General features: G+C 42.7%; 1 protein-coding gene across 2 annotated transcripts in view; it reads left to right on the top strand.

Annotated features, from left to right (window-relative positions):
* csmd3b (CUB and Sushi multiple domains 3b) overlaps positions 1-22,321 on the top strand; it is a gene marked incomplete at its 3' end in the record, with an annotated part of 479,766 nt that overhangs the window by 434,363 nt on the left and 23,082 nt on the right. The window contains exons 47-57 of one of the 2 annotated variants that reach the window (XM_080787482.1): positions 802-882; positions 1,115-1,228; positions 2,386-2,574; positions 2,795-2,953; positions 5,466-5,654; positions 8,014-8,199; positions 8,870-9,064; positions 10,455-10,628; positions 12,197-12,370; positions 20,172-20,357; positions 21,543-21,728. In XM_080787482.1, coding sequence (XP_080643608.1) covers positions 802-882; positions 1,115-1,228; positions 2,386-2,574; positions 2,795-2,953; positions 5,466-5,654; positions 8,014-8,199; positions 8,870-9,064; positions 10,455-10,628; positions 12,197-12,370; positions 20,172-20,357; positions 21,543-21,728 — 1,833 coding nt within the window. The remainder of the gene's footprint in view (positions 1-801; positions 883-1,114; positions 1,229-2,385; positions 2,575-2,794; positions 2,954-5,465; positions 5,655-8,013; positions 8,200-8,869; positions 9,065-10,454; positions 10,629-12,196; positions 12,371-20,171; positions 20,358-21,542; positions 21,729-22,321) is intronic. The other variant, XM_080787483.1, reaches the window with a different exon arrangement.

The following is a 22,321-nucleotide window of genomic DNA, read 5'->3' as shown; positions in this document are numbered from 1 at the left end:
AGCCCTCAGCTCTCTCTCTCTCTCTTCCATTCTCCCCTGACTCATTCTCTCTGTCTCTGTGTGTATCTCCCTCTCTCTCCCTCTCTCTCTCTGTCTCTCTCTCTCTCTCTCTCTCTCTCTCTCTCTCTCTCTCTCTCTCTCTCTCTCTCTCCCTCTGTCTCCTTCTGTCTCTGTCACTCTGTCTCTCTCTGTCTGTCTGTCTGCCTGTCACCCCCTCTCAGTCTCTGTCTCTGGCTCTCCGTTAGTGAGTGATCTATGGCTGAGCAGTAATATTGATTACAGCCTTCCTTCCGCTCAGGACCTGTGAAGTCGCTTTCTGTTTATCATTCAAGGCAGAGCGCTATCTGCAAAGTCGCTCTCGTTTTGATTCCAGGCTTGGCTGACCCGAACACCTGAACTTAAAAAGCAAAGTTAAGGATCAAGTATGTGATTAAAAGAAAATAAATAAAATCCCGGTTACACGACATAACTATTTGGTTTTCTAAAGAATAGTGGCCCCTGGGACTGCCATTACAGACCTGCATAAAGGCTGGTGTAGATTAGAATGTGGCCCCGGCAAGTCGGATTTAACAAATTCACAGCACTGAAATGTTTGAACGTTTGCCGGTTTCTTTGAAATTTGCACGGCAATGCACTTTAAGGTTTAAGGTTGAATGAGGTCAGTGTAAAGCCCTGTGCTGTGTCACGACTCAGTATTAACATCCTCTCCCCTCTTCTTGTCCCATCTCTCTCTGTCCTCACCCCTCCTGTCATCTCCTCTGTCCTCGCCCCTCTCTCCTCTTCACCTTCCTCTCTCCCCAGCCTACCAGCTAAGAATCTGCCAGCCGCCTCCAGAGGTGGCCAATGCTAACACTCTGATGGGCGAAGGAGAGCTGGAGATAGGTAAGGTGTCTGACCGCTTCACGCACAGAACGACCTTTCAAGTAAAGAAGCCATCGATCTATTTGCCCAGGCAGTGGCCTTACTGTGCTGCTGTAACCACATTGATCGCAGCGTAGGAAATCACAGATGCGGAAGTGTTTTTAATATGGAGTGTAATATGCAGGTAAACAAACAGTGTTTGTTTACCTGCACCAAATGTTGTGTGCATGTATGCCTCACCCCACCTCTCCAGGTGACATCATCAGGTACCGGTGCCTTCCTGGCTTCTCATTGGTTGGTAGTGAGATCCTGACATGTCGCCTTGGAGATAGATTACAGATGGATGGGCCACCCCCAGTATGCCAAGGTGTGTATAATATATATTGACATCCAAAATAAAGTTTTCACATTTTTTATTGCGACCGTATTGTAGGTCGCATTTACCTGCATCTCCCGTCCGTCCGCCAGTTATTTAGTTAGTCACCCCACGCCTCCATATATGGTCACGCCTCGTGACATCACGCCTCCATATATGGTCATACCTTGTGACACGTCACGCCACCATATAGCCATCTCCATAATGAAGATCACGGCACTGACCTCATCTAACCCTGGATAACCATACATTACCATACTGGATCATCACCTAGATCTGCATATACTGTATGGAGCCGGCCAGCAACTCTGCATCTGACCTCAAACCTCAAACCCTTAGATCTCCGTATATGGAGCTGACCTCTGACATACCATATGTTAATCCTTCCCTGCACGTCCTTCCTGTTCTGGCATTCCATATGTTGATCTGACCTCATCAAACCCTGTACACTCAGGACACGCTCCATATGGCCATTACAGAATTAATTCTATATGTTGGGCTGTATTTTGCGTGTCTTAAGTTCCAGGTCTTATTCCCTAACTTGAGTAAACTAAAGACCTGGAGGCGTGGTCAATGCTCTTTGGCCACTCAGAATAGCCAAATGGCATTGATCACGCCTCCAGGTCTTTAGTTTACTCAAGTTAGGGAATAGGACCTGGTACTTAATACACGCAAAATACAGCCCATTGTGTCTATGGGGCATGTACTTTTAAATAACCACAACTTGCTAAATCTTGAACCGATTTTCAAACGGTTTGGTTTGTTATAAACGTCAGAGACGTCCTCATACTCATATGCTTTTATACGACGTTCATATAAAAAAACTAAATGAAGCAGATAAGCGTCCTGAATCATAGCCACGTTGACACCGTTTGTAATAAACCAACCCGTTTGTAAGTCCGTGAAGATTTGAGCGAGTTATGACTGTTTTTGTTGAACATACTGTACTGTAGCCCCGAAGTAAGATGGCTGCCGGGTGAACGACGTCAGAAACTCTGCCTTAAGCCATCTAGACTTTATATATATCTATGCGTGCAACCTCACCCTCGGGGCGTTTTCCTGGTATCTTTGTTGCTATTATCTGTCCTAGGCCTAGTAGTAAAGTAATTGAAGCACACAATCTCTCTATGCCCTTCTCCCTCACACAGTTCAATGCCCCGCCCACGACGTGCGATATGATTCGTCAGGGGTAATCCTGAGCCCTGGTTGGCCGGACAGCTATCCTAATCTCCAGATGTGCTCCTGGAGCGTGACAGTGGAGAAAGGCTACAATGTCACCATCACCTTTGAAACTTTCCACACAGAGAGAGAGTTTGATGTGTTGGAGATATTTGATGGTAAAATACAACCTGTCACATACATACATACATACATACATACATACATACACACACACATGCACAGATACAGTCTTGATAATTTTATATAACAATTGATATACAGTATTAACAATATACTATACCGTATAAAAATATTGAACTTCTTGTATACTATCTTTCTGTCTCTGACTCTCTCTCTCTCTCTCTCTCTCTCTCTCTCTCTCTCTCTCTCTCTCAGGTCCCACAGCCAACAGCCCCACCCTGTCAACACTGAGCGGCGACCTCCCCACGCCCTTTAACCTTACGACCTCCGGTCACCAGTTCCTGGTTCGCTGGTCTTCGGACCACGGCACCAATAAGAGAGGCTTCAAATTGCGCTATGTGGGTGAGTACCAAAGTATGTATCCCAACTTTATTATACTACTTTATACCGTTAAAATGCATGGAGAGAGAGAGAGAGACAGACAGATAGAGAGAGAAATAGAGATATAATTGAAAGGGAAAAAATTGGCGCTGCCTCACCAACCAAGTTATTCTGAAGTTAGTAACATACTGTAATGCTTTTATTATTTTCTCCATCAAGATGGCAAAAGTTGTTTGGGTTCCACCGTTCCACACAGAGCAAAGTCATGTTGAGAAAGTAGGACGGTGACAAAAATCAACAACCATCAATCAGTCTTTGACTAAAAAACTGACAGCAGAAGAACAAACTGCATAAAGAAACTGTTTATTATCAGTGATGTCAGCTCATGTTGTGTGTGTTCAGCCCACCACTGCTTTCTGTGTCTCTGCATTCCTATCGTCTTTCCTCTGTCTGTCTCTGAAAAAGTCCTCACGATCATAACTATGTATGTATGTGCACGGCAAAATCCCCAGCAACAATTTAACAATTACTCTCTTGGGTTAAATTAGCTGCAGATTTTGCTGCTGTGGTGGGTCCATTTGTTGAAGGTTTCCTCCTTCAGCCATTCGTCACATGCAAACAGTTTTGTTGATTCGCATGTGAACATCTCTTCTTCCACTGCATTTGAGGAAGGGGGTGCGTGCGTTGAGTGCTTTGTCAATGAAACATCGATTTGTTAATTACAGTAGGTCACCCATTCACTTTCCTTGACATATTTTCTGTGTTTTGAAACTGGCGACCCGCTGGAGACGTCTGAAGATTACCCTAACCTTGCTGTTTCTGTGATGAGAAGAACTACATGATCATACTGTAGTTTGGACTCCAGATGCAAGAGTTGGGTTGCAGTGGCATTGTGCTCTTGAGCACGGAAATGTAATGCTTTTTTGTGTAAAGCAATGCCATTGTCCCATATGCCCCTGACTCTTTAGTGCCGGGTTAAATATCTCAGATGATACTAACCAAAATGAGAAATGATCATTGATTTGGTTGGCTTTCATACAACAAACACATTAACATACTGAAGGGGAAAGAGGTGATAGGCTGCAGGACCTGCCAAAACACATTATAGTTTAATCCTCGTTGAAAGTGAAAGTGGGGATCAATATTTTGTACCCAGGAAACTTTCCAACTGTCCTTGTTTTGCCAATGTTTTAATCCCCTTGTAATCTAATTTCAGGGAGATCTCAAATTTTAGGTATACCTGCATGAATAATGCATGTTCAGATGCTGGGAAGCATAATTTGTCAAATTTTTAAACAGATGTGCTTGAAACAGTTACCGTAAGTCTGTTCTGATTGTGCTTGTCTGAACTTGTATTTCCTAATTGCAAGTCATTTTATTGACAGTAAGCTTTCTAGCATGACTTTGTCATCTGCTACCAGCTTGCTAGCATAACTTTGTCATCAATATGTTACAAAGTGGCACTTTGGTACTACCTGTGGGCTCTTAAACTCCCTGTTTGGAATGCACATTTTGACAGTATTTGGGAGACAATGACAAGGCTCACTAACTCACTAACCAGCTGTGTTAATAAACGTGATGTACTTGTCACAGTGAGTCAACATTAGCAACAATATCGACTAAATACTGGATCTCTTCTCCACTAGACCCTCCTTAACATTTTAACGGTTTAATGGTTTTTATTTGTTGACGAAATTGTCAATTGTCTTAGTTTTAGTCATCAACATGGTGCATTTTAGTCATCAACGGGGTACCTTTCATCATCCGACATCCGGTCGTATCTCACGTGTCACCCAGGCAACCGTCAACGGCGTCGCTGTCAGTATGTCCAAATCTTTTACATTTCAGGAAATGGAATAAAGAACCTGTGTTCCGATGGATCCAATGTACTTTATTAAGTCACAAGTGAGAATACTTCATACGTCATTATTTCAATATTTATATAACCCACAGACGGATTTAACCATTGTGACTTTAAAAGTGTTAAAACACTACAGGTAATCGCCTATCTACAAGTTCATAACATGTCACGTAGTGACGCATTATGAGCTTGGTAGATTTCAGTTACTTATCTGTACAATGACGTAGGGCAATAATCCAAAAAAAAAAGCTTTAAATATGGAGATAAAAGATATTTGCCGAAAGCTACAGTGTGATATTGGGAGTAGGGGCACGGTAGTCGGTAGTGCTGTCGCCTCACAGCTAGAAGGTCCTGTCTTCGATTCCCGCTGGAGACACTGTGGGCGATGCGTGCGTGTTCTCTCCTCCGCGTCATCAGTGCCCATACCCTAGGTGGGGTTGGCAAAAGGGCCTATCTGAGGGTAGGTACCCTCACAAAAAACATGCAGTAATCCTCGTCTCTAAAACTGCCTCCCTCTGGCCAGCCTGATGGAGGGGAAAGGAACTGGTTGGAATAACGTGTTCCTTCCACGCGTTACGTTCAACCAGGGAAACTCACGTGAAAAGAAGCGGCTTTGACTCCTCATGCATTGAACGCCATGCCGTTCTTTGAGGGTTTTTATGTGTTTTGTTGTTGTGTCGCCAGCCCTGTACTGCTCCACGCCAGACTCTCCGCTTCACGGCTCCATCTCCTCGCAGACCGGCGGCCATATTAACAGCGTGGTGCGCTGGGCGTGCGACCGCGGCTACCGTCTCCTAGGCAACGCCACGGGAACCTGCCGCCGCACGCCTCTCGGAAACCACGCCTGGGACTCTGCTGTACCGGCATGCCAGGGTGCGTGTGTGTGCGTGCGCGTGTGCGTGTGCGTGTGTGTGTGCGTGCATGCATGTGCGTGCGTGCGTTTGTTTTTGTGTCATTGTCATAATATGAAATGAATATCTGGGCCAGATTGCCAGGTCACTTGTGTTCGTGTTTTGGTCTAATGAAATGAAATGAAATTCATCGATCAAACAATGCAAGTCCCAGAAAGGCTAAATAACAACACAAGACTTCTGTTACACAATCCAAATAATACATTTATTTCACTGCAGTGCTGCAGCCTAAATTGTGTCCTCACACACAATTGTGTCCTCCTCACACAATTTAGAGAATAAACTTTAAACCACAGAAACATTTGTTTTCATTGTGATACGGATTAGTAGCAACTTATAAAGTATCCTACTTTAGTTCCATTGTTCCAAGCCAGAGTACACTCGATTACATTATCATTAAATGCTCTGAAAATGCTGCCGAATGGCTGCCGTGTTAAATGGTCAGACTGGGCTGGGCTGCGAACACTTTCGAGACTTTCAAGTGGGCCCTGATCAAGAAATGATCAGGGCCTAAAAATGCAAATAGCCTAAATGTGTGACATGCCAAAACAGCAGAAAAATAAACCAGCTCAATTCTGTCTTACAGTACGTTTCCTCAGTAGACTTCAGCCTCGTTCTTTGTTTGTTTGTTGAACTTCCTGAGTAAGTGATCCTTCCAGTCGTCATATTCCAAATGACTACTTCAGAGAAGGTGTTTCATTGCTGTCGTCTCTGTAACACTTGTACAGTATCTTGACCAATATTTCTATTGTTTTTGCAATTTTTCTATAGGGTACATAAAACTTAAACGGTGTGCATGTGTATAGGGGGGTCTGTAGAATAGAACTCAGAGGGAAAAGCCCCCTCTTGTCCCCTTGTGGCGGTAAGCCTGCAATGCGGGGAAACAAAAATAAATGCTTCAGAAATGGCGTTAACCTTCTGTTACTCGTCTCTGTTGCAAAGTGGCCCTTTTATCGGACATACAGTAATCCATCATGTCACAGGACTATAGTTCAATGAAATTATGAAATATTCATGTCTCAGCTCCTCTTGTCTTACTTGTCTCACAGCGGAACATAAATACCATTCTGAAGCTCTTAGGTGGTGCGAAGCTAGCTAGCAATGTCACCGGCAGAAAATATGGACGACTGCTTGTGTGACATGTCGCCTTAAAGCCTTAAAGCCGGTATATTTAAAGTCCCTATAGAGCAAAATGTTTGGAAAGATGGATATCTTTTCTTTGCGAGCAGCCTAATAGGTGACCAAAACCCCATAATACCGCCATACAAGCTTCGTATAGAATTCACATTTCCACAGGGACTGTCATCTATATTATTCAGTGTGCCACTGTGGAGTTCTCCTGTCAAAGTCACTGAATGTTACACCTGCTCTATTGCACATTCTAGTGTTCCAGCAGAACAGTAGATCTGTTGCTTTTCAGACACAGGCCCTGTAGACAGGGAAAGGGGCTTTATGAGATAGGGTTTCTTTTTAATATCCAGTGCACAATGAATCCTAGTCAACCAACAGCAGGGTATAGGCCTAAGCGAGCGAGTAATTAGAGCGCTATAACAAAAACAGAAGCATGTGCTACAAATAAGAAACTATGCTAGCAGGTAAACATCAAACCTAATATCTACTTCATGTAAAAGCATCTGTGATCAAAGCACAGCGGAAGCATAGGCACTCTGTGTCTGTGTGTGCCACTGCGTGTCCAATTAAAGCTACGACCGCCGTGGAAATGTTTCTTGCTGAATGGCCAAAGTATGGGAGTGGGCATGCATAGCCGAGGCAAAACAGATTATCAAGGACACTAACCATCCAGCCCACAATCTGTTCACGCTCAGACTCTTGATACTATCGTGTCTAAGGGACAGTTCCCACAGTCTGCTGAACAGACCATGAGTCCTGCCGCCCGTACACAGCACGTCTGACTGTAATATCTTATTTCTGCTTGCACTAGGTACAAGAAGAAATGTACACGAATGTAGAAGTACATTCTTGTACAGTTCAGTCTGTGTACATTCTTCTACAAGATGTAGAAGAATGTACACAGGTACATTTACCTGCCCACCCCTATGTTGACTGCATACACACACACACACACACACACACACACACACACCTCATTAATGTTTTATGTATGATAATGCAAGTTATTATTATTATAGTAGTAGTAGTAACAGTATTAGTATTTCACCAACTCCTCTACATTTGGTGTAAACAATAAACATGTGTTGTGGCAATAAAGTTGAGGGGGAAATGTTCTGGTCGCAGTTAATTGGTCTCTGCGTCTGTGTCAGTCTCAATACTAACCAAAGTGTATCCTTATTGTCTTCCAGCTGTGTCCTGTGGGGCACCCAAAGCGCCGACAAATGGCGGAGTCTTAACGGCGGACTACTCCGTTGGAACACGGGTGGCTTATTTCTGTAATGACGGCTACAGGCTCTCTAGTAAAGAGCTGACTTCAGCCATATGTCAGCCGGACGGGACCTGGAGTAACCACAATAAGATACCTAGATGTTCTGGTTAGTAATGTGTACACACCATGTCAGCATTCTGTGCAGCATATAGATGCACTCATTTGACCACATATTATAATCAAAGTTGCATAATGACAGCTCAGGTTGTATGAAAGTATAGCCCTTGAACACAGTGGTGGAAAAAGTACTCTAAATGTTTTACTTAAGTGCAAGTATCAATACTGCAATATATAAATACTCTAATAGTAATAGTCCGTACAAAAGTATTGGTATCAAAATGTTCTTAAAATAGCAAAAGTAGAAAGTACTCATTATGCAGAATGTCCCATTTAAACTTTTCAAGTGTATAACAATCTTTTGAAAATTGCAGATCTACAAGCACACAATGCGTCGCATCGCAAAGCATTGTGAGCTTGAAGATCAGCTATTTTCAAATGGCCGAAATCTATATACTGTAGGGTTGAAGTGGAGTGGTTAGTGTATGTTTTGTTATAGTAATCAAAATCTACAAAGTAACTAGTAACTCAAGTTTTCAAATAAATGTAGTGGAGTAAAAGTATTGGAAATTGGAAATAGTCAAACAAAATATCTCACAATTGTAAACGAAGTACCGTAAATGTTACTTTAGTCCACTGCTTAGACATTATATACATCAACGTGAACGTGAAGTTATTTCACCTCCCCCTCTCTCGTCTCTCTCCCTCTCCCTCCGTAGTGGTTGTGTGTCCAAGCATCGGTTCCTTCTCCTTGGAACATGGCCGCTGGAGGATCGTCAACGGCTCCCACTACGAATACAGAACCCGCATCGTGTTCACCTGCGACCCAGGCTACTACCGCTTAGGTCCCGCCCACATCCAGTGCCTGGCCACTGGCGTGTGGAGCTGGAGGAATGAGAGACCACATTGTCAGAGTGAGTGACACATGATGTGACACTGTGTGATGATGACAACTAACCATGTCTGTGCTGCTGTTCTGATACTGAGTCTACCAAGCTGTAGAATCTGAACATTTATTTATTGTATTGAAGATGTATTTGTTTCCCTGGCTCAAAAGGGGAAATAAAAACTACAAAAACTAAATAATCAACTATCGGTATCAGTATAGGCTATATCGGCTAACATTTCCATATCGGTGCATCCCTAATTTGTTCATTTATTCATCTGCAGTGTGTGTACATTTTGTTGGGATTTGTTGCCATTTCTAATAGCATAATTGACAATTAATTGTAGCCACTGATAATTGTATTGAAACACTGGGGCAAACCACAGTGTCCATTTTTCCATTGATGTACCTGCTATCGGCATGGCAAAAGATTCTGTGACATTCTTTTTGGCTGGACCTGCACGCCAGCCACATATGAATGTCAGTGACTGACTGACTGACTGACTGACTTGATTGAGACAGTCACTGAGTGTTTACAGTTACTACTCAGCCAGTGGGCCTGACAATGAAATAACAAATCACAAAAGAATCAACTCTCCAAAAAGCGTGTGCAGTCGTCCCTCCAGAAGTCTTGTACTGATAGAACAATGGTGGTTTGCCTGGAAGCAACCTCCATTTCACTTACACAGTCCAACAAAAACAGTTTATGATTAAACTTTAAGCGAGAAAAAGGCAATGCAGTTGCTAAATCTTGAATCATTTCACTCTTGATTAGGCATACCAATATATAACACTGTGACATACAAGTATACAATATATATTCATGGAAAATGCAGAGGACAGCACAACAGAATTTAAGGGATAATGTGGTCGAGCTATATAGCAATTTTTGACCTATAGCCTTCCTTCACATCCAGAATGTGTCTCGTTGGTCTAAAAAGTGATTCATTGACATTTTGAAATTGAGCCTTGCATTCTTTAAACTTGAAGAAGAAAAGAAAAAGCATTCAGCGTGCTGCGTGCATCGGCAACTCAACTCATTTCTTGCATTTCTTGCATTGTGAGTATCATTAAGTGTGCGTACATTCTCATTTGCATTGCATTGTGGGCGGAAACCTTCTATCTCGGTATTTCAACATGTTGTTCCTGAACAGTAAAGCTTTTGGACATACAGTACATGGTTTCGACCTGACAGCGACGGTACAGTACAGTACAGTATGTGTGCTTGTTCATGTGTGTGTCGTTCCTGAGTCGAGGCTGAAACCAAAGGGTGTCTGTCAGGGGCCACGGTGAGGGCGCCAAGTCAATTTAACATTTTGAAGACATATTGTTTGATTCTCATAGTTATTATTGTCTGTGTGTGTGTGTGTGTGCGTGCGCGTGCTGTGCTGCGTGCGTGCATGCTGTATGTGTTTCAGTAATCTCCTGCGGTGACCTGCCATCCCCACCCAGTGGGAAGAAGATCGGTACACAGACCACCTTCGGTGCGACAGCCATCTTCACATGTGAGCCTGGCTTCATGCTGGTGGGGTCAGCCGTCAGAGAGTGCCTGTCATCTGGCCTGTGGAGTGGAACCGAAACACGATGTTTAGGTACACTGATGATAATTATAGGCTGGAATCATTTAAAAAGTGTGTTTTGCATGCAGTACTTCACATGCACAAACACAGACACATTTTAACGGTTTTACTGCTCCTGGCGGAACGTTCCGTCATAAGGAATCCAACCAGCAACTGCTTCTGGCGTAATGTTCCGTCTGATGAGCTTTATTATTGATTTCAAAACGGATCGCGATCCTAAACCGGATTGCGCAACCGTGCTGTCTCCCACCTCCCATTATACAGGCTGACTAAAAAGCTGAATAACTCAAAATCTACGGAGCTCTCCGTGGTTTGGATAAAATGCGTGATGTTCGGAGGTCTTTGCTGATTATCCGGTGGTTTAGATGGAAACATTGGCGCTTTCTAGAGCAAGGATGGCTTCATTTTAGACGTTGACGCTATTTATTTAGCATTAAAGATGGACGCCCCAGACAGGATGTCAGTCCAACGTGAGCTACATTGGAATCGGCTTGGCAGTCCAGTCGGCTCTGCGTCCAGCAGGAGGCAGTATATGACTTAAATATGATCATTGGATGTAGAATTTGGATACTTTATAGGTATCACTATCTACCTATTAATTCATGAAACCAGACATCTGTCTGGTGCTTCCTGACTGAACTAAAACTTGAATGTACAGTATGTGTGCTCATTCATAAGTTATTCACACAGTAAAAGGCCTTTTAAGCCAACAGTGCAGTACATGCACAATCATGCACTGTGGATGGTGCACACACGCACAAATACTGTTGTCAGAGATAAGGATAGGTACAGTTAATACGGAGGTGAAGCTTATGGGATTTTCCCTCTGTAGTGGATTTATAGTGCATCTTGAATGCAAAACTCTTGATAGATTTTTTGCTCGTACAAGAGCTTAGTAACAATACAAATATATATTTATTTGCTATGCAAGTTCATTGGGCCTCAAAAGCAACAGTTTGAACACTTTAAAAATTCATGAAACAAACTATTAACCATTTGTTTGAGTTGGCGAAGGGGGCTATATTTTAACTAAATATATTAAATTCAAAACAGTGCTGTACAGTAGGCTACTCAATGCACTGGTGAATCATCACAGGCTCTGTGTACAGCAGCCATATTGGAAATAAATTGGGCCGCTTACTTACTAGTGAAGGACCCCCGTTAATCTGAGAGTGTACAAATGTACACATTTGTACACTCAGTTACAAATGTAGATAACAAGAGTGTACAAATGTACACATTTGTACACTCAGTTACACACCCGCACAGGCCATTTGGAACCCCCTCAAGGAACCATGAAGGTCCCTGGACCCCACTTTGAGACCCAGTGATGTAGCGGAGTCTTTGCAGTGAGCCAATATGCACAATATCAGCACCCTTACTGTTTGACTAGAATGGAACAGAGGTATTATTGGTGAAGAGGCACACTTTCTTTCCAATATGGCTTCTGTGCGTGCATAGAGCCTTATGAATGAGCCTTATGAATAAATTGTGTCTGAAATAAGACTCTGTTTAAAAGTCGCTGTGTAAAAGTTACACTGTGTATCGCCACCGTATTTAACACAGTTTCTCTCTTCCAGCTGGACACTGTGGTATCCCAGAAACCATCGTGAATGGACAGGTTATCGGAGAGAACTTTGGTTACCGGGATACGGTCGTGTACCAATGTCTGCCCGGCTTCAGACTGATTGGCTCCTCTGTTCGCATCTGTCTCCAAGACAACCAGTGGTCTGGTCATCTGCCTGTCTGCATACGTAAGGATATCTATTATACTGTATTTGTCTGTCTGTCTGTCTGTCCAGACATTGGCCTTGTGGTTAGAGTGTCCGCCCTGAAACTGGGAGGTCGGGGTTCGATTCCCGGCCGGGTAATACCAAAGACTGTAAAAATGGGACCCAATGCCTCCCTGCTTGGCACTCAGCATCAAAGGGTTGGATTGGGGGGTCAAATCTACTAATCAAATGATTCCCGAGCGCGGCACGGCTGTGGCTCACCGCTCCTTGGCTGCGGCTCACCGCTCCAAGAGATGGGTCAAATGCGGAGAACAAATTTCACTGCGGTAACGTGTGTGACAAATCGTATGACTTTGACTTTGAATTTGACTTAGTATGTCTGTCTGTCTGTCGGTCGGTCGGTCGAGAAACACCAACTGAGAATATTACATTTGTGTCTAACAGAATAGATGAGAGTCTGTGCAGGCAGGGATGTCTCAGCTGTGCCGACCCAATTCCTCCAGAATATTATGATAAATTGTATCATCAAAGGCTTAACGTAAACAGCACTAACACAGAGTTGTCGCCAGAGTTCATCATACTTCAGGAGAACATTAGCAGTGGTGGATAGATAAATGTCTTCGGTTTCGGTGCAGTTCAGTCGAGTTCAATTGTGTCTATGATCGTTTTTTCTCCCCACTACCTCTGCATTGTCACACCTTTCTCCCAAAGTATGGGGAAATTATGTTATTATTATTAAATTATGTTTTCTGGCTGCTGAAAATAATGCACGTACGTAGTTCATTGAGAACTATTTTCTACCCAAGTATAGAAGGCACATGTAACCAAATGGACAGGTCACATTTGTACACAGTTAACTTGACTGATAACATTACTTATTCATTTGCAAGAAGTCTACACAAGAATTGTTATTTTGATCGAAGTGTGCCTGTTATATTTCCTAATGGTACCAACATCAATACAGCATGGAATTGTGGACAAAATCGTATCCAAAGACAACAACAACAAAAAAAATCTTGTGTCTGAGAGGCTAAATCTCATCATGGTACCACAGATCTATCGGTTAGTATCATAGGAAAGTAGTACCACCGATCAGTAGGTGTAATTAAAAACTCATCTGGATGTCAAGAGGGATCGAATTACCTTCACAATACGGAGCAAGCATGGGGCTATATATAAAGTGCATACACTGTAGTGTATTATATGTCAAATTAGTAGAAAGGTGTTGTAGCAATAGAGAGGCTGAAAGGAAGTCATGCAATGTTAAACAGAATCTGTAAGGTCCTGCAGTAATGTCGAAAATGCCTTATAGAAGCCAGACACATAAAAACACTTGATAGCTCTCTAGAGGAGGAACCTCTTGTACTGTATATAGTCTACTGTAACTGCATGAATATTTACAGTCCACAGACTCCACGCTGAGCATGTAGAATGGCAGGACTGTTCATTCAATTTGAGCAGGAATCTCGTATAGGGCTCACCTTTCTTTCACGCAGAAGGTCGAGCTTAGCATTACTGAGAAATATACTGCACTGGAGTTTTCTGCGGACTGTGAATTTATAAGGCCAGCAGTATGGTTTGTGGCAAATAGCTCTGCTTTCAAGTAACGAGCAACCGATGTGCCCTGAACACATTAAGTGTCCTCTTAGAATTAGAATCTTCCTGAGAGCACTGTTACACGTGCGCTATTAAGGTGGGAATGCACCACACGGCCCAAGTCTGTGTCGACTTGTCCTTGAACAAGACTCTTAACCCCTATAACTGCTCCCTGCTGGGTGCCATATTAATGGCAATTCCCCACTGCTCCTGATATTTAGGATAATACAGCCTTGGTCCATAAAGACCAAGGCTATATTTATCAATAGGCCTACTCACAGTAGCCAGACGAAAAGCATCTGAGGCATAACTATTGAAAGGTGGTTAAGGACAGCCGCTAAGACAAAGAAAATGCATAATAGACGTGAATTGACCAACCACGGACCTCCTTAGACCAAATTCAGACTTCTGTTCAAGCCCAGCCAATTAAAGGCTTACTTGCCATTTTTTTATCTGACAAAACCTGGACACGTTGACTTGACCATTTAAGACTAGGAATTGATACGTATACTGTATTCTTACTGTACTTAGATTGGCACACTGTAGTATACCCATGACCATCCATATCCAGGCACATCACATCCACACAACACCACCCAAACTCCTTTAACATACTGTATAATTTAACATAACATAATTTGATTGTTCATACGTTCGTTCGTGTGGGCTTCACAGGAAATTGGGACATCAGCCAGGAAGTAATTCAGTTCATTAAGGCCACTAGACTGCATGTGGTGATTTGAAGACTACAGCGGGTGGCCTTCATTGATACATTATGTGAGATAGGCAGAACATTGTACAGCAGGTTGCCAAGGCATGACGCAGATTACACAATATCACAAGGTTGTTGTCGCAGGAAAATAAAAGTGTAATGGATGACGATTATGATGGTATCCATTTAGGAGGACACAAAAGTAAGTAGCCTTGGGAGTCACTGGTTCTCAAGCAAGGTGCGCCATTTCATCCATTTCTGCTGTTTTCTTAGCACGAAGCAGTTTGATATACAAGTACACCCACTAGTATGTGGGATAATAAGGGATTTACCGGTAATCCAAACCTTGTTGCCGAGTGCCAAGCAGGGAGGCATGGGGTACCTTTTTCATAGTCTTTGGTATCACTCGTTGGAGATTAAACCCTGGCCTTCCAAACTCCACCCTTTAACCACTATAGGCCACTGAGCTGGTAGAAAATAATAATCATAAGACCGTGTGTGTGTGTGTGTGTGTGTGTGTGTGTGTGTGTGTGTGTGTGTGTGTGTGTGTGTGTGCTCGCGCGCCCACGTGTTTGTGTGTTTTGTTGGGCTGTGTTATTGAGGTTATTCATGCAGTAGTTATTGAGGGAAATTGTTTCGGAACCAAATTATGCTGTAATTATGGAGATGAGAGGACCTTATTCATTGGGTTAGATGAGAGGACCTTGTTCATTGGCACAGATGTAGAATGGCGATGAGACCGTGTGTGTGTGTGTGCGGGCGCGGGCGTGTGTGTTTGCTCATCTGTTCACTGAGTGTCCCTGCAGCACGCTGACAGCACCAAATACATTTGTTTCTCGGGCAAACAAACAAATTCTCACTCATCGACTGATTCTTAAAAAGACCTTTACATCTATCTATCTATCTATCTATCTTCTTCTTCTTCGTCTCTCATCTCCTCTATCTTGTCTTAACCACCCTTCCGTCCTCCACTCATCTCCCCTCCTCTGCTGTAATCTATTCGTCTTATCCTCTCCCTCTGCCTATTCTCTCTCTCTCTCTCTCTCTCTCTCTCTCTCTCTCTCTCTCTCTCTCTCTCTCTCTCTGCCACGAATTGAGACAGAGAAAGACAGTGTTCTGTACACACGCATGCAAACACTGCCACAGTAAAGTACACATACACAGGGAGCATTATGCATGTAAACACACAGACAGGCAAACAGACACGCACGCACGCACAGTACTTATACAGCTTATAAGTAGACCAAATGAATATACGGCACTCCAGTGAAACGAAGATAACACTCATGAATGACGAGGGGGCATTTTCCAAGATGTTGACCTTAGGAAGAACTGTGAGCATGCAGGCTCTATCTCTACTGTATACAATAGAATAGCAAGCCTTCTCGTATTAATAAACACGTCCCCAAATATCTGGGCCAGTTCAGGTTCTCTCCTGGCTCTCTAAGCATTGCGATATCTGCACCGAATCTGATCTCACGATTGGCTGATACTGATGCAAAAATGGATTTGAGTCTGCTTTTTGCGCACACACGCACGCAACGCACGCACAGTCGCACACACACACACGCACGCAAGCAACAAAAAGCATGTATGTGTGTGCGTGCGACGTACGTGCATGTGTTCACCTTCCAGGGCTTTATTTGCAGGTATCTTAATCAGAGATAAATCCTGCAGCATTGGATTTGTATAATTAGGTAGAAACAATTGGATTAGTTTGCATTTGACATCACAAGGCATCCTCAATGAGCCTGTTTGTTATGCGCCGTGAACACTCAGAATCAGACACATCTGAATCAAATCAGTAATCTGGATGAAATTACCTGTCAATTACAACAAAATGACGATAACAGCTGAGATAGCATTATTTCAGACACAAATATTCAGCCATGACAAAGTTACATCTACATCACTATAGTGATTATCTGTCTTGCCTGGGTGCCCGGTGACGAGGACATGGCTTTGAATCTGATCGTCTTGTCTGGCATATCTCTTCTCTCTCTGCTTGTTGGTTTTCCGCCACCTGCTTCGAATGTTATCAACCGGCGATAATCACCAATATGTTCCTTACAGGTCAGACAGATATTTTGTGAAGCCACTAAGGAAATGAAAGTTCATATAATGGCCTGTTGTGGCGCTGTCATTGGACCCAGAAAAACCCATAGCCCCATAGAAGTCCATGTATTTGGGCCCAACTTTACCTAGACTGTATTACCTTAATAAACATGGTCATGAATACTTTCTTATTCCAGTCACTAGTTTAAAGTCTCATTTCTAATGTCATAATATTCTTTTTGGAAAATGATGGTCCCATTAATTAAAAAAATGACCATAAAGTCGCGTATGTTCTGAGGGGTGTGGCTACCGTTACAGTCTATGATAGGGATTCCCCTCCCACTCGAGTCAAAATAAAAACCAACGGAGAAGAAGGGGGGAAGTCCCGCCTCGTTGTCTGGGCCAGCCAATGGCCAGCTGGACCAAAACGGATCTAGAAAGATGGCGGCTTCCATTGCAAGGACTGACAGGCTTCATTTTAGGTTCATGTTAGACCCGGGGAACGCTTTGTCCATATTTTTTACAGTCTATGGTTCCTTAACAGACCATGCAATGGAGCAATATGGACTAGAAAACGCACCAGTGACATTACTGACGCCGAAGTGAAAACATTGTGAAACTGCGCTATACAACAACAACTTAGCTTTATGTTTACTTACGTGGCCAGTTAAGACTGAGGTTAGGGTTAGAGTTATAGGGTTCAATTTAGGGTTAGGGTTAGTAATAGGGTTAGTAGTCGGACAACGTGACCAACGCCCTGTCGGACAATGGCTGACAACAAACGTCAATACCCCGTATTGTGCCGAATATAAGACGGCTCGGATTATAAGACGACCCCCATTTTTCAAGCTATAGCCCTTATCCCTAAACTTCTTTGCCTTTTTAACTAATTTGAAAAACATTTTTAATAGTTCAAATAGCTGATTTACAAGCTCACAACGTGTCGATGAACGGCTAGTTGAACAAATGTAAAATGTTTTCAAAATAGTAAAAAAAAAAAAAGGCAAAGAAGTTTAAGGATAAGGGGGTATAGCATGCTGAAAATAGGGCCCTAAATCTTCTGATAACATCCGAAACTGCTACCGTCTCTCTACCGTACTCTCTACACTGAGCTATTGAAACAAAGCATAAAAATGTGTTGCTTGTCAGTTATTATCTGCCATATTTTATCACCCTTCAAAACAACACTGAGTCATCGAGAGCATTTCATGTACACACACACATAGTGTGGTAACTGGGAACGACCAAGTTAAAGTAACGGTTCAAATAATGGCAAGACAAGTATATTGTCTATATTTATGTGTACATCTATGTGCACATTTCAACAACAAGGCAATTCAAAGTAGTTTAAATTGACATATGGTGAGAGGATTTTGTGTTTCGCAAGTGGTGCACCAATCACAGAACACATTCACAAGTGCTTGCTTGCCATGATTTCTTGTTTGTGGTCATATCTTTGCACAAATCTCCTGGGAAAAAAATGCGATTATGGCTCCATTTGCCATTGAATTGCATCACCTTTTTCCATATTCCTTTGCAAGTTCAAATTTAAGTATCTCTGAGCGTTGCAGTAAAATGCAGACAAGCTGTAAAAACTGAATTAACCACCCATATATGTTGTGTAAGAGAAAATGGTCTTATATTGATCGCCACCAGACTGCCTGGAAATGAGTCAATGAGTCTCATTTTGGCTCATTGTGTCTTTAATCAGTATGCGAGGGCATTTGCATACTGTGTGTGCTTGCCAGCGCACACACTTCCTCTGGACGGAAACCAGTTTATTATTAAGTAGATTACACATTTGGTTTCTTTCTTCATATTGAAAAATCTTATTGACTTCAATCCCTGGTCCCCCACTTGACAATACATGTACCTGTTGTTCCTTCATGCGGAATAGATTTCTGAGTGGTGCAACCACTCCTATAGACAGCTACGTGTGTCCCTTGGTCTGGGTCCCTGGGTCTGTCCCTGGGTTCCTGGGTCTGTCCGAGCACGAAAATAGTGTTATAGCGTTTGTTCATCACCAAGTGTCACCGTTGCACAGCCTAACACACACACACACACACACATACACACACATGCACACGCACACACACAGGCCAGGGATGAAGGCTTGTACAGCACAAGTACAGTTCAGCACCGCTCACTTCAGACGGGTCCGATTTTTTTTATGGCATGGCTTTGCTAATATCACTGCGTAGATATTAATCTGGAACTTGGGTGTGGAAGGTTTATTTACAAGGGGGCGGGGTTACAAACAGATACCAACGTCACAGCAAAAAAGTCTCTCTTTGAATAGTGGGCTCTCAATTGGTCACCCACAACTCTGGGGTGAGCCAAATGTAATGCCAGACCAATCTCCCCAGGCATTTCCCTGTGGCAGATTCGTCTGGTTTCCAGGCTATTGCGATCTATGCGAGTGTGTGTCTTTTTGTATATGTCTGTGTGTCACATGTGTTGTATACATTTTGAAATAGAGTCATAGATCACAGATCCTTACGGGGTGCATACGTTGGTTAGACATACCAACAGTCCTACTAGTCATTGGTCAGACAAACCCCTACTGCGGGTTCAAATCACCCGTGCTGCGGGTTAATAATCACCCGTGACTCCCCACATGTGCGGCGGGTTAAAACTAATTGTATCTATGTACACAATATCTTTTCAACATCTGTTCACATAAGTAGCTATAATTCTGTATACTAATGGATTTTTCTAAAACTTTTTTAACTGACTTATAGTAGCCTACATTATATAAAAAGTAATCAAACAGCTATTACTTATTCTGTAATTACATTTGAATAAGCCATAACTTGACTCAGCAGTTGCTCAAGTTTCGCTCAGAAGGTTGAAGTGTTTGCTTAGACCGATTAAAAATTTGAGGGAACGTTGCACATCATTAAAATTTTCCTCTTTCAAATTGACAATGGAAGGCCATTTTGTTTTGTTCAGTTTAGAATTCACAGTGAAAGCCACATTTTAAACCAAAATCCCTTTGTTCTGATGTGAGGAGATCAGTGTATGTGGAAAATAAATACCCTATTTCTTCTGTGTACGACTGTGATGTCACAGGCGTGACATAGGGATGTCAATACCGATTTCTTTTCAGATGTGATATTTATATTTTTATATAACACGTTTATACCATATCACAATAGTACAATATGCAAAATCACAGACAATATCCAGGCTACTATCATGAAATGGATATGATATTGATACAGGGATGTCCCGATCACGCTTTTTAGCTCGTGATCCGATTCCGATCATTTGAAAAATGACACGATCGGCCTCCAATTTCTGATCACATGATCAGATCGGGACAACCCTAATGTCACAAGATATACAGGGTATTTGTCCCACATTATATATTTATAGGATCTCCACGATTTATCTGTAAATCTAGCCGTGCTTCAACGATTCACTATGTCTTTCTATCTCTCTCTCTCTCTCCTCCAGCCATCAGCTGTGGTCACCCTGGAAGTCCCATATACGGTCGTACGGTGGGGAATGGCTTCAACCTGAACGATGTGGTCAGCTTCGTCTGTAACCGTGGCTATGAAATGGAGGGGCCTGCGCATGCTCAGTGCCAGGCCAACCGCCAGTGGAGCCACCCGCCCCCAACGTGTAAAGGTGGGGAGAAAAGTTAAGTCTGTTCCCCCCTAACATTACTTACCCACCCCCCCCCCCTAATCTTCCATACCGCCTTAACCCTCATCCCTATTTACCCTTAATCGTGAACCCTATGGGTACGGCCACACATGCGTGACTGCAGGGGAGTAATCAACGCATGCTGTTGCGCTGTCGCATATTGAACCGGAAGCTCCATCCCTTTGCTTGCGTAGAAGGGAAGTGAACAGCATGCGACTGTTATAGTCACGCACGTGTGACTGTGCCCTATAACATGTTATGACCCCCCCCTTAACTTGGCGAGAACGCCTTCAGCTCCCGTCTCCATTTCCCCGTAACCTGTTGGTACCTAACCCTGATGCTATGTACTCTGACGTCATAAACCCAATGGCTCATTTCACCCTGAAAACGTTTCTTTACAAACAATGTGAGTTTGTCTAGAATTCTGTTTCACTTTGCCCTTTTCTGAAATTAATCAACATTAAAATGATTCGAATTCGCTACCATCACTTATGGTAAAACGTATGGTACTGTAGGATTCTTGAACATTTTAAACTGTTATTTTCCCGCTAAGAAATATTAAAATGTTCATCCCAGTAAATAAAAGCTGCTCTACTCACATGGCTACCATGTAAACATGGGCTAAGTGGTGTTGAGGCTTTATTACAAGTCCAATTAGGAAGCTCATTGCTAAAAAAAAATAATCACAGTGCCACTGGGTCATACAATATTCATAAAGGGAACACTAACATGGTTAACAAGCAAATACAAGGGGGAAAACACTAACAAAAAACATTTCTAATAAGCAATGAATGCAGTGGGCCGGATCTGGGAAATTACAACATCAATCAGAACCAATTACTAATCACTTAATTCCATCAGTTAACTGTAGTTAACTGTGACTGTAACTCTAACATGTTACGAACAATGCATAGCCGGTGATGCCAGTGGGACTTGATGAGAGATACAGTAACTCTCTCTGGTTTATGCCAAATAACACATATATCCCTGTTTGTGTAACTGTCTGTCCGTCTGCCCCTCTGTGGGTTTGTGTTTTTGTTGCTCTATGTGTCTGTCTGTCTGTCGGTGGATATGATTGTGTATTATCTGTGTGTGTTTGTTTGTTACGTATCTCTCTCTGTCTCTATCTGTCTCTCTTTCTCTGTCTCTATCTGTCTGTCTCTCTCTGTCTCTGTATAGTGGTGAATTGTTCCGATCCAGGTATTCCGGCCAACTCCATTCGACAAAGCAAAATAGAACACGGGAACTTCACCTTTGGGACCGTGGTGTTCTACGACTGTAATCCGGGGTACTATCTGTTTGGATCTCCAGTTCTGACCTGTCAGCCGACAGGACAGTGGGACAAGCCTCTCCCAGAATGCATAGGTTGGTATCTCCTATTTGTGATATCATCTAATCCATGGGTTTTCAACCCTTCAAGGCCCATTATTTATTCGGCATTTGAGTCACGGACCACCATTTGATGACATTCAGCCTCGCAGACCGAAATCTAAAGAATATTTTGTTATAGTTGACACAAAAACAAAAACGTTTCTTCAACATTCTCTAATTATGTAGACGTTTTATAAATGAAGTAATGCAGGTGTTTAACAATAATGTAACTCTTGAGAGCGTAAAATTAAACCAAACTGACCCGTACGAGTCCATTTGGTTTCATTTTACACTCAAGAGTTAAAGCTCTAAAGGTTAATTTGATTAGCAACTCTCCATCATTTAGCTGGGGACCACCTGGAACCCTTCTGAAGGACCACTGGTGGTCCCCGGACTACTGGTTGAGAACCACTGATCTAATCCAAAAAAAGAAAGAAAAAATTGTGTTGTGCAATATATATCTCACAATCCATTATGCCAATAATTTTCCCTAAACATTTTTGAGTAAAGGTCAGTTACATATATTTAAACCAATTTTCGAAAAAAGCACCGTATATCCTTCTCCTTGTGTCTTCCTATTTGTCTCC

Source organism: Protomyctophum bolini, assembly GCF_963924005.1.
Source record: "Protomyctophum bolini genome assembly, chromosome: 17".
In the NCBI taxonomy this organism is placed as follows: Eukaryota; Metazoa; Chordata; class Actinopteri; order Myctophiformes; family Myctophidae; genus Protomyctophum; species Protomyctophum bolini.
The sequence above is the reverse complement of the archived record's forward strand: the minus strand, read 5'-3'. Positions and strand labels throughout refer to the sequence as shown.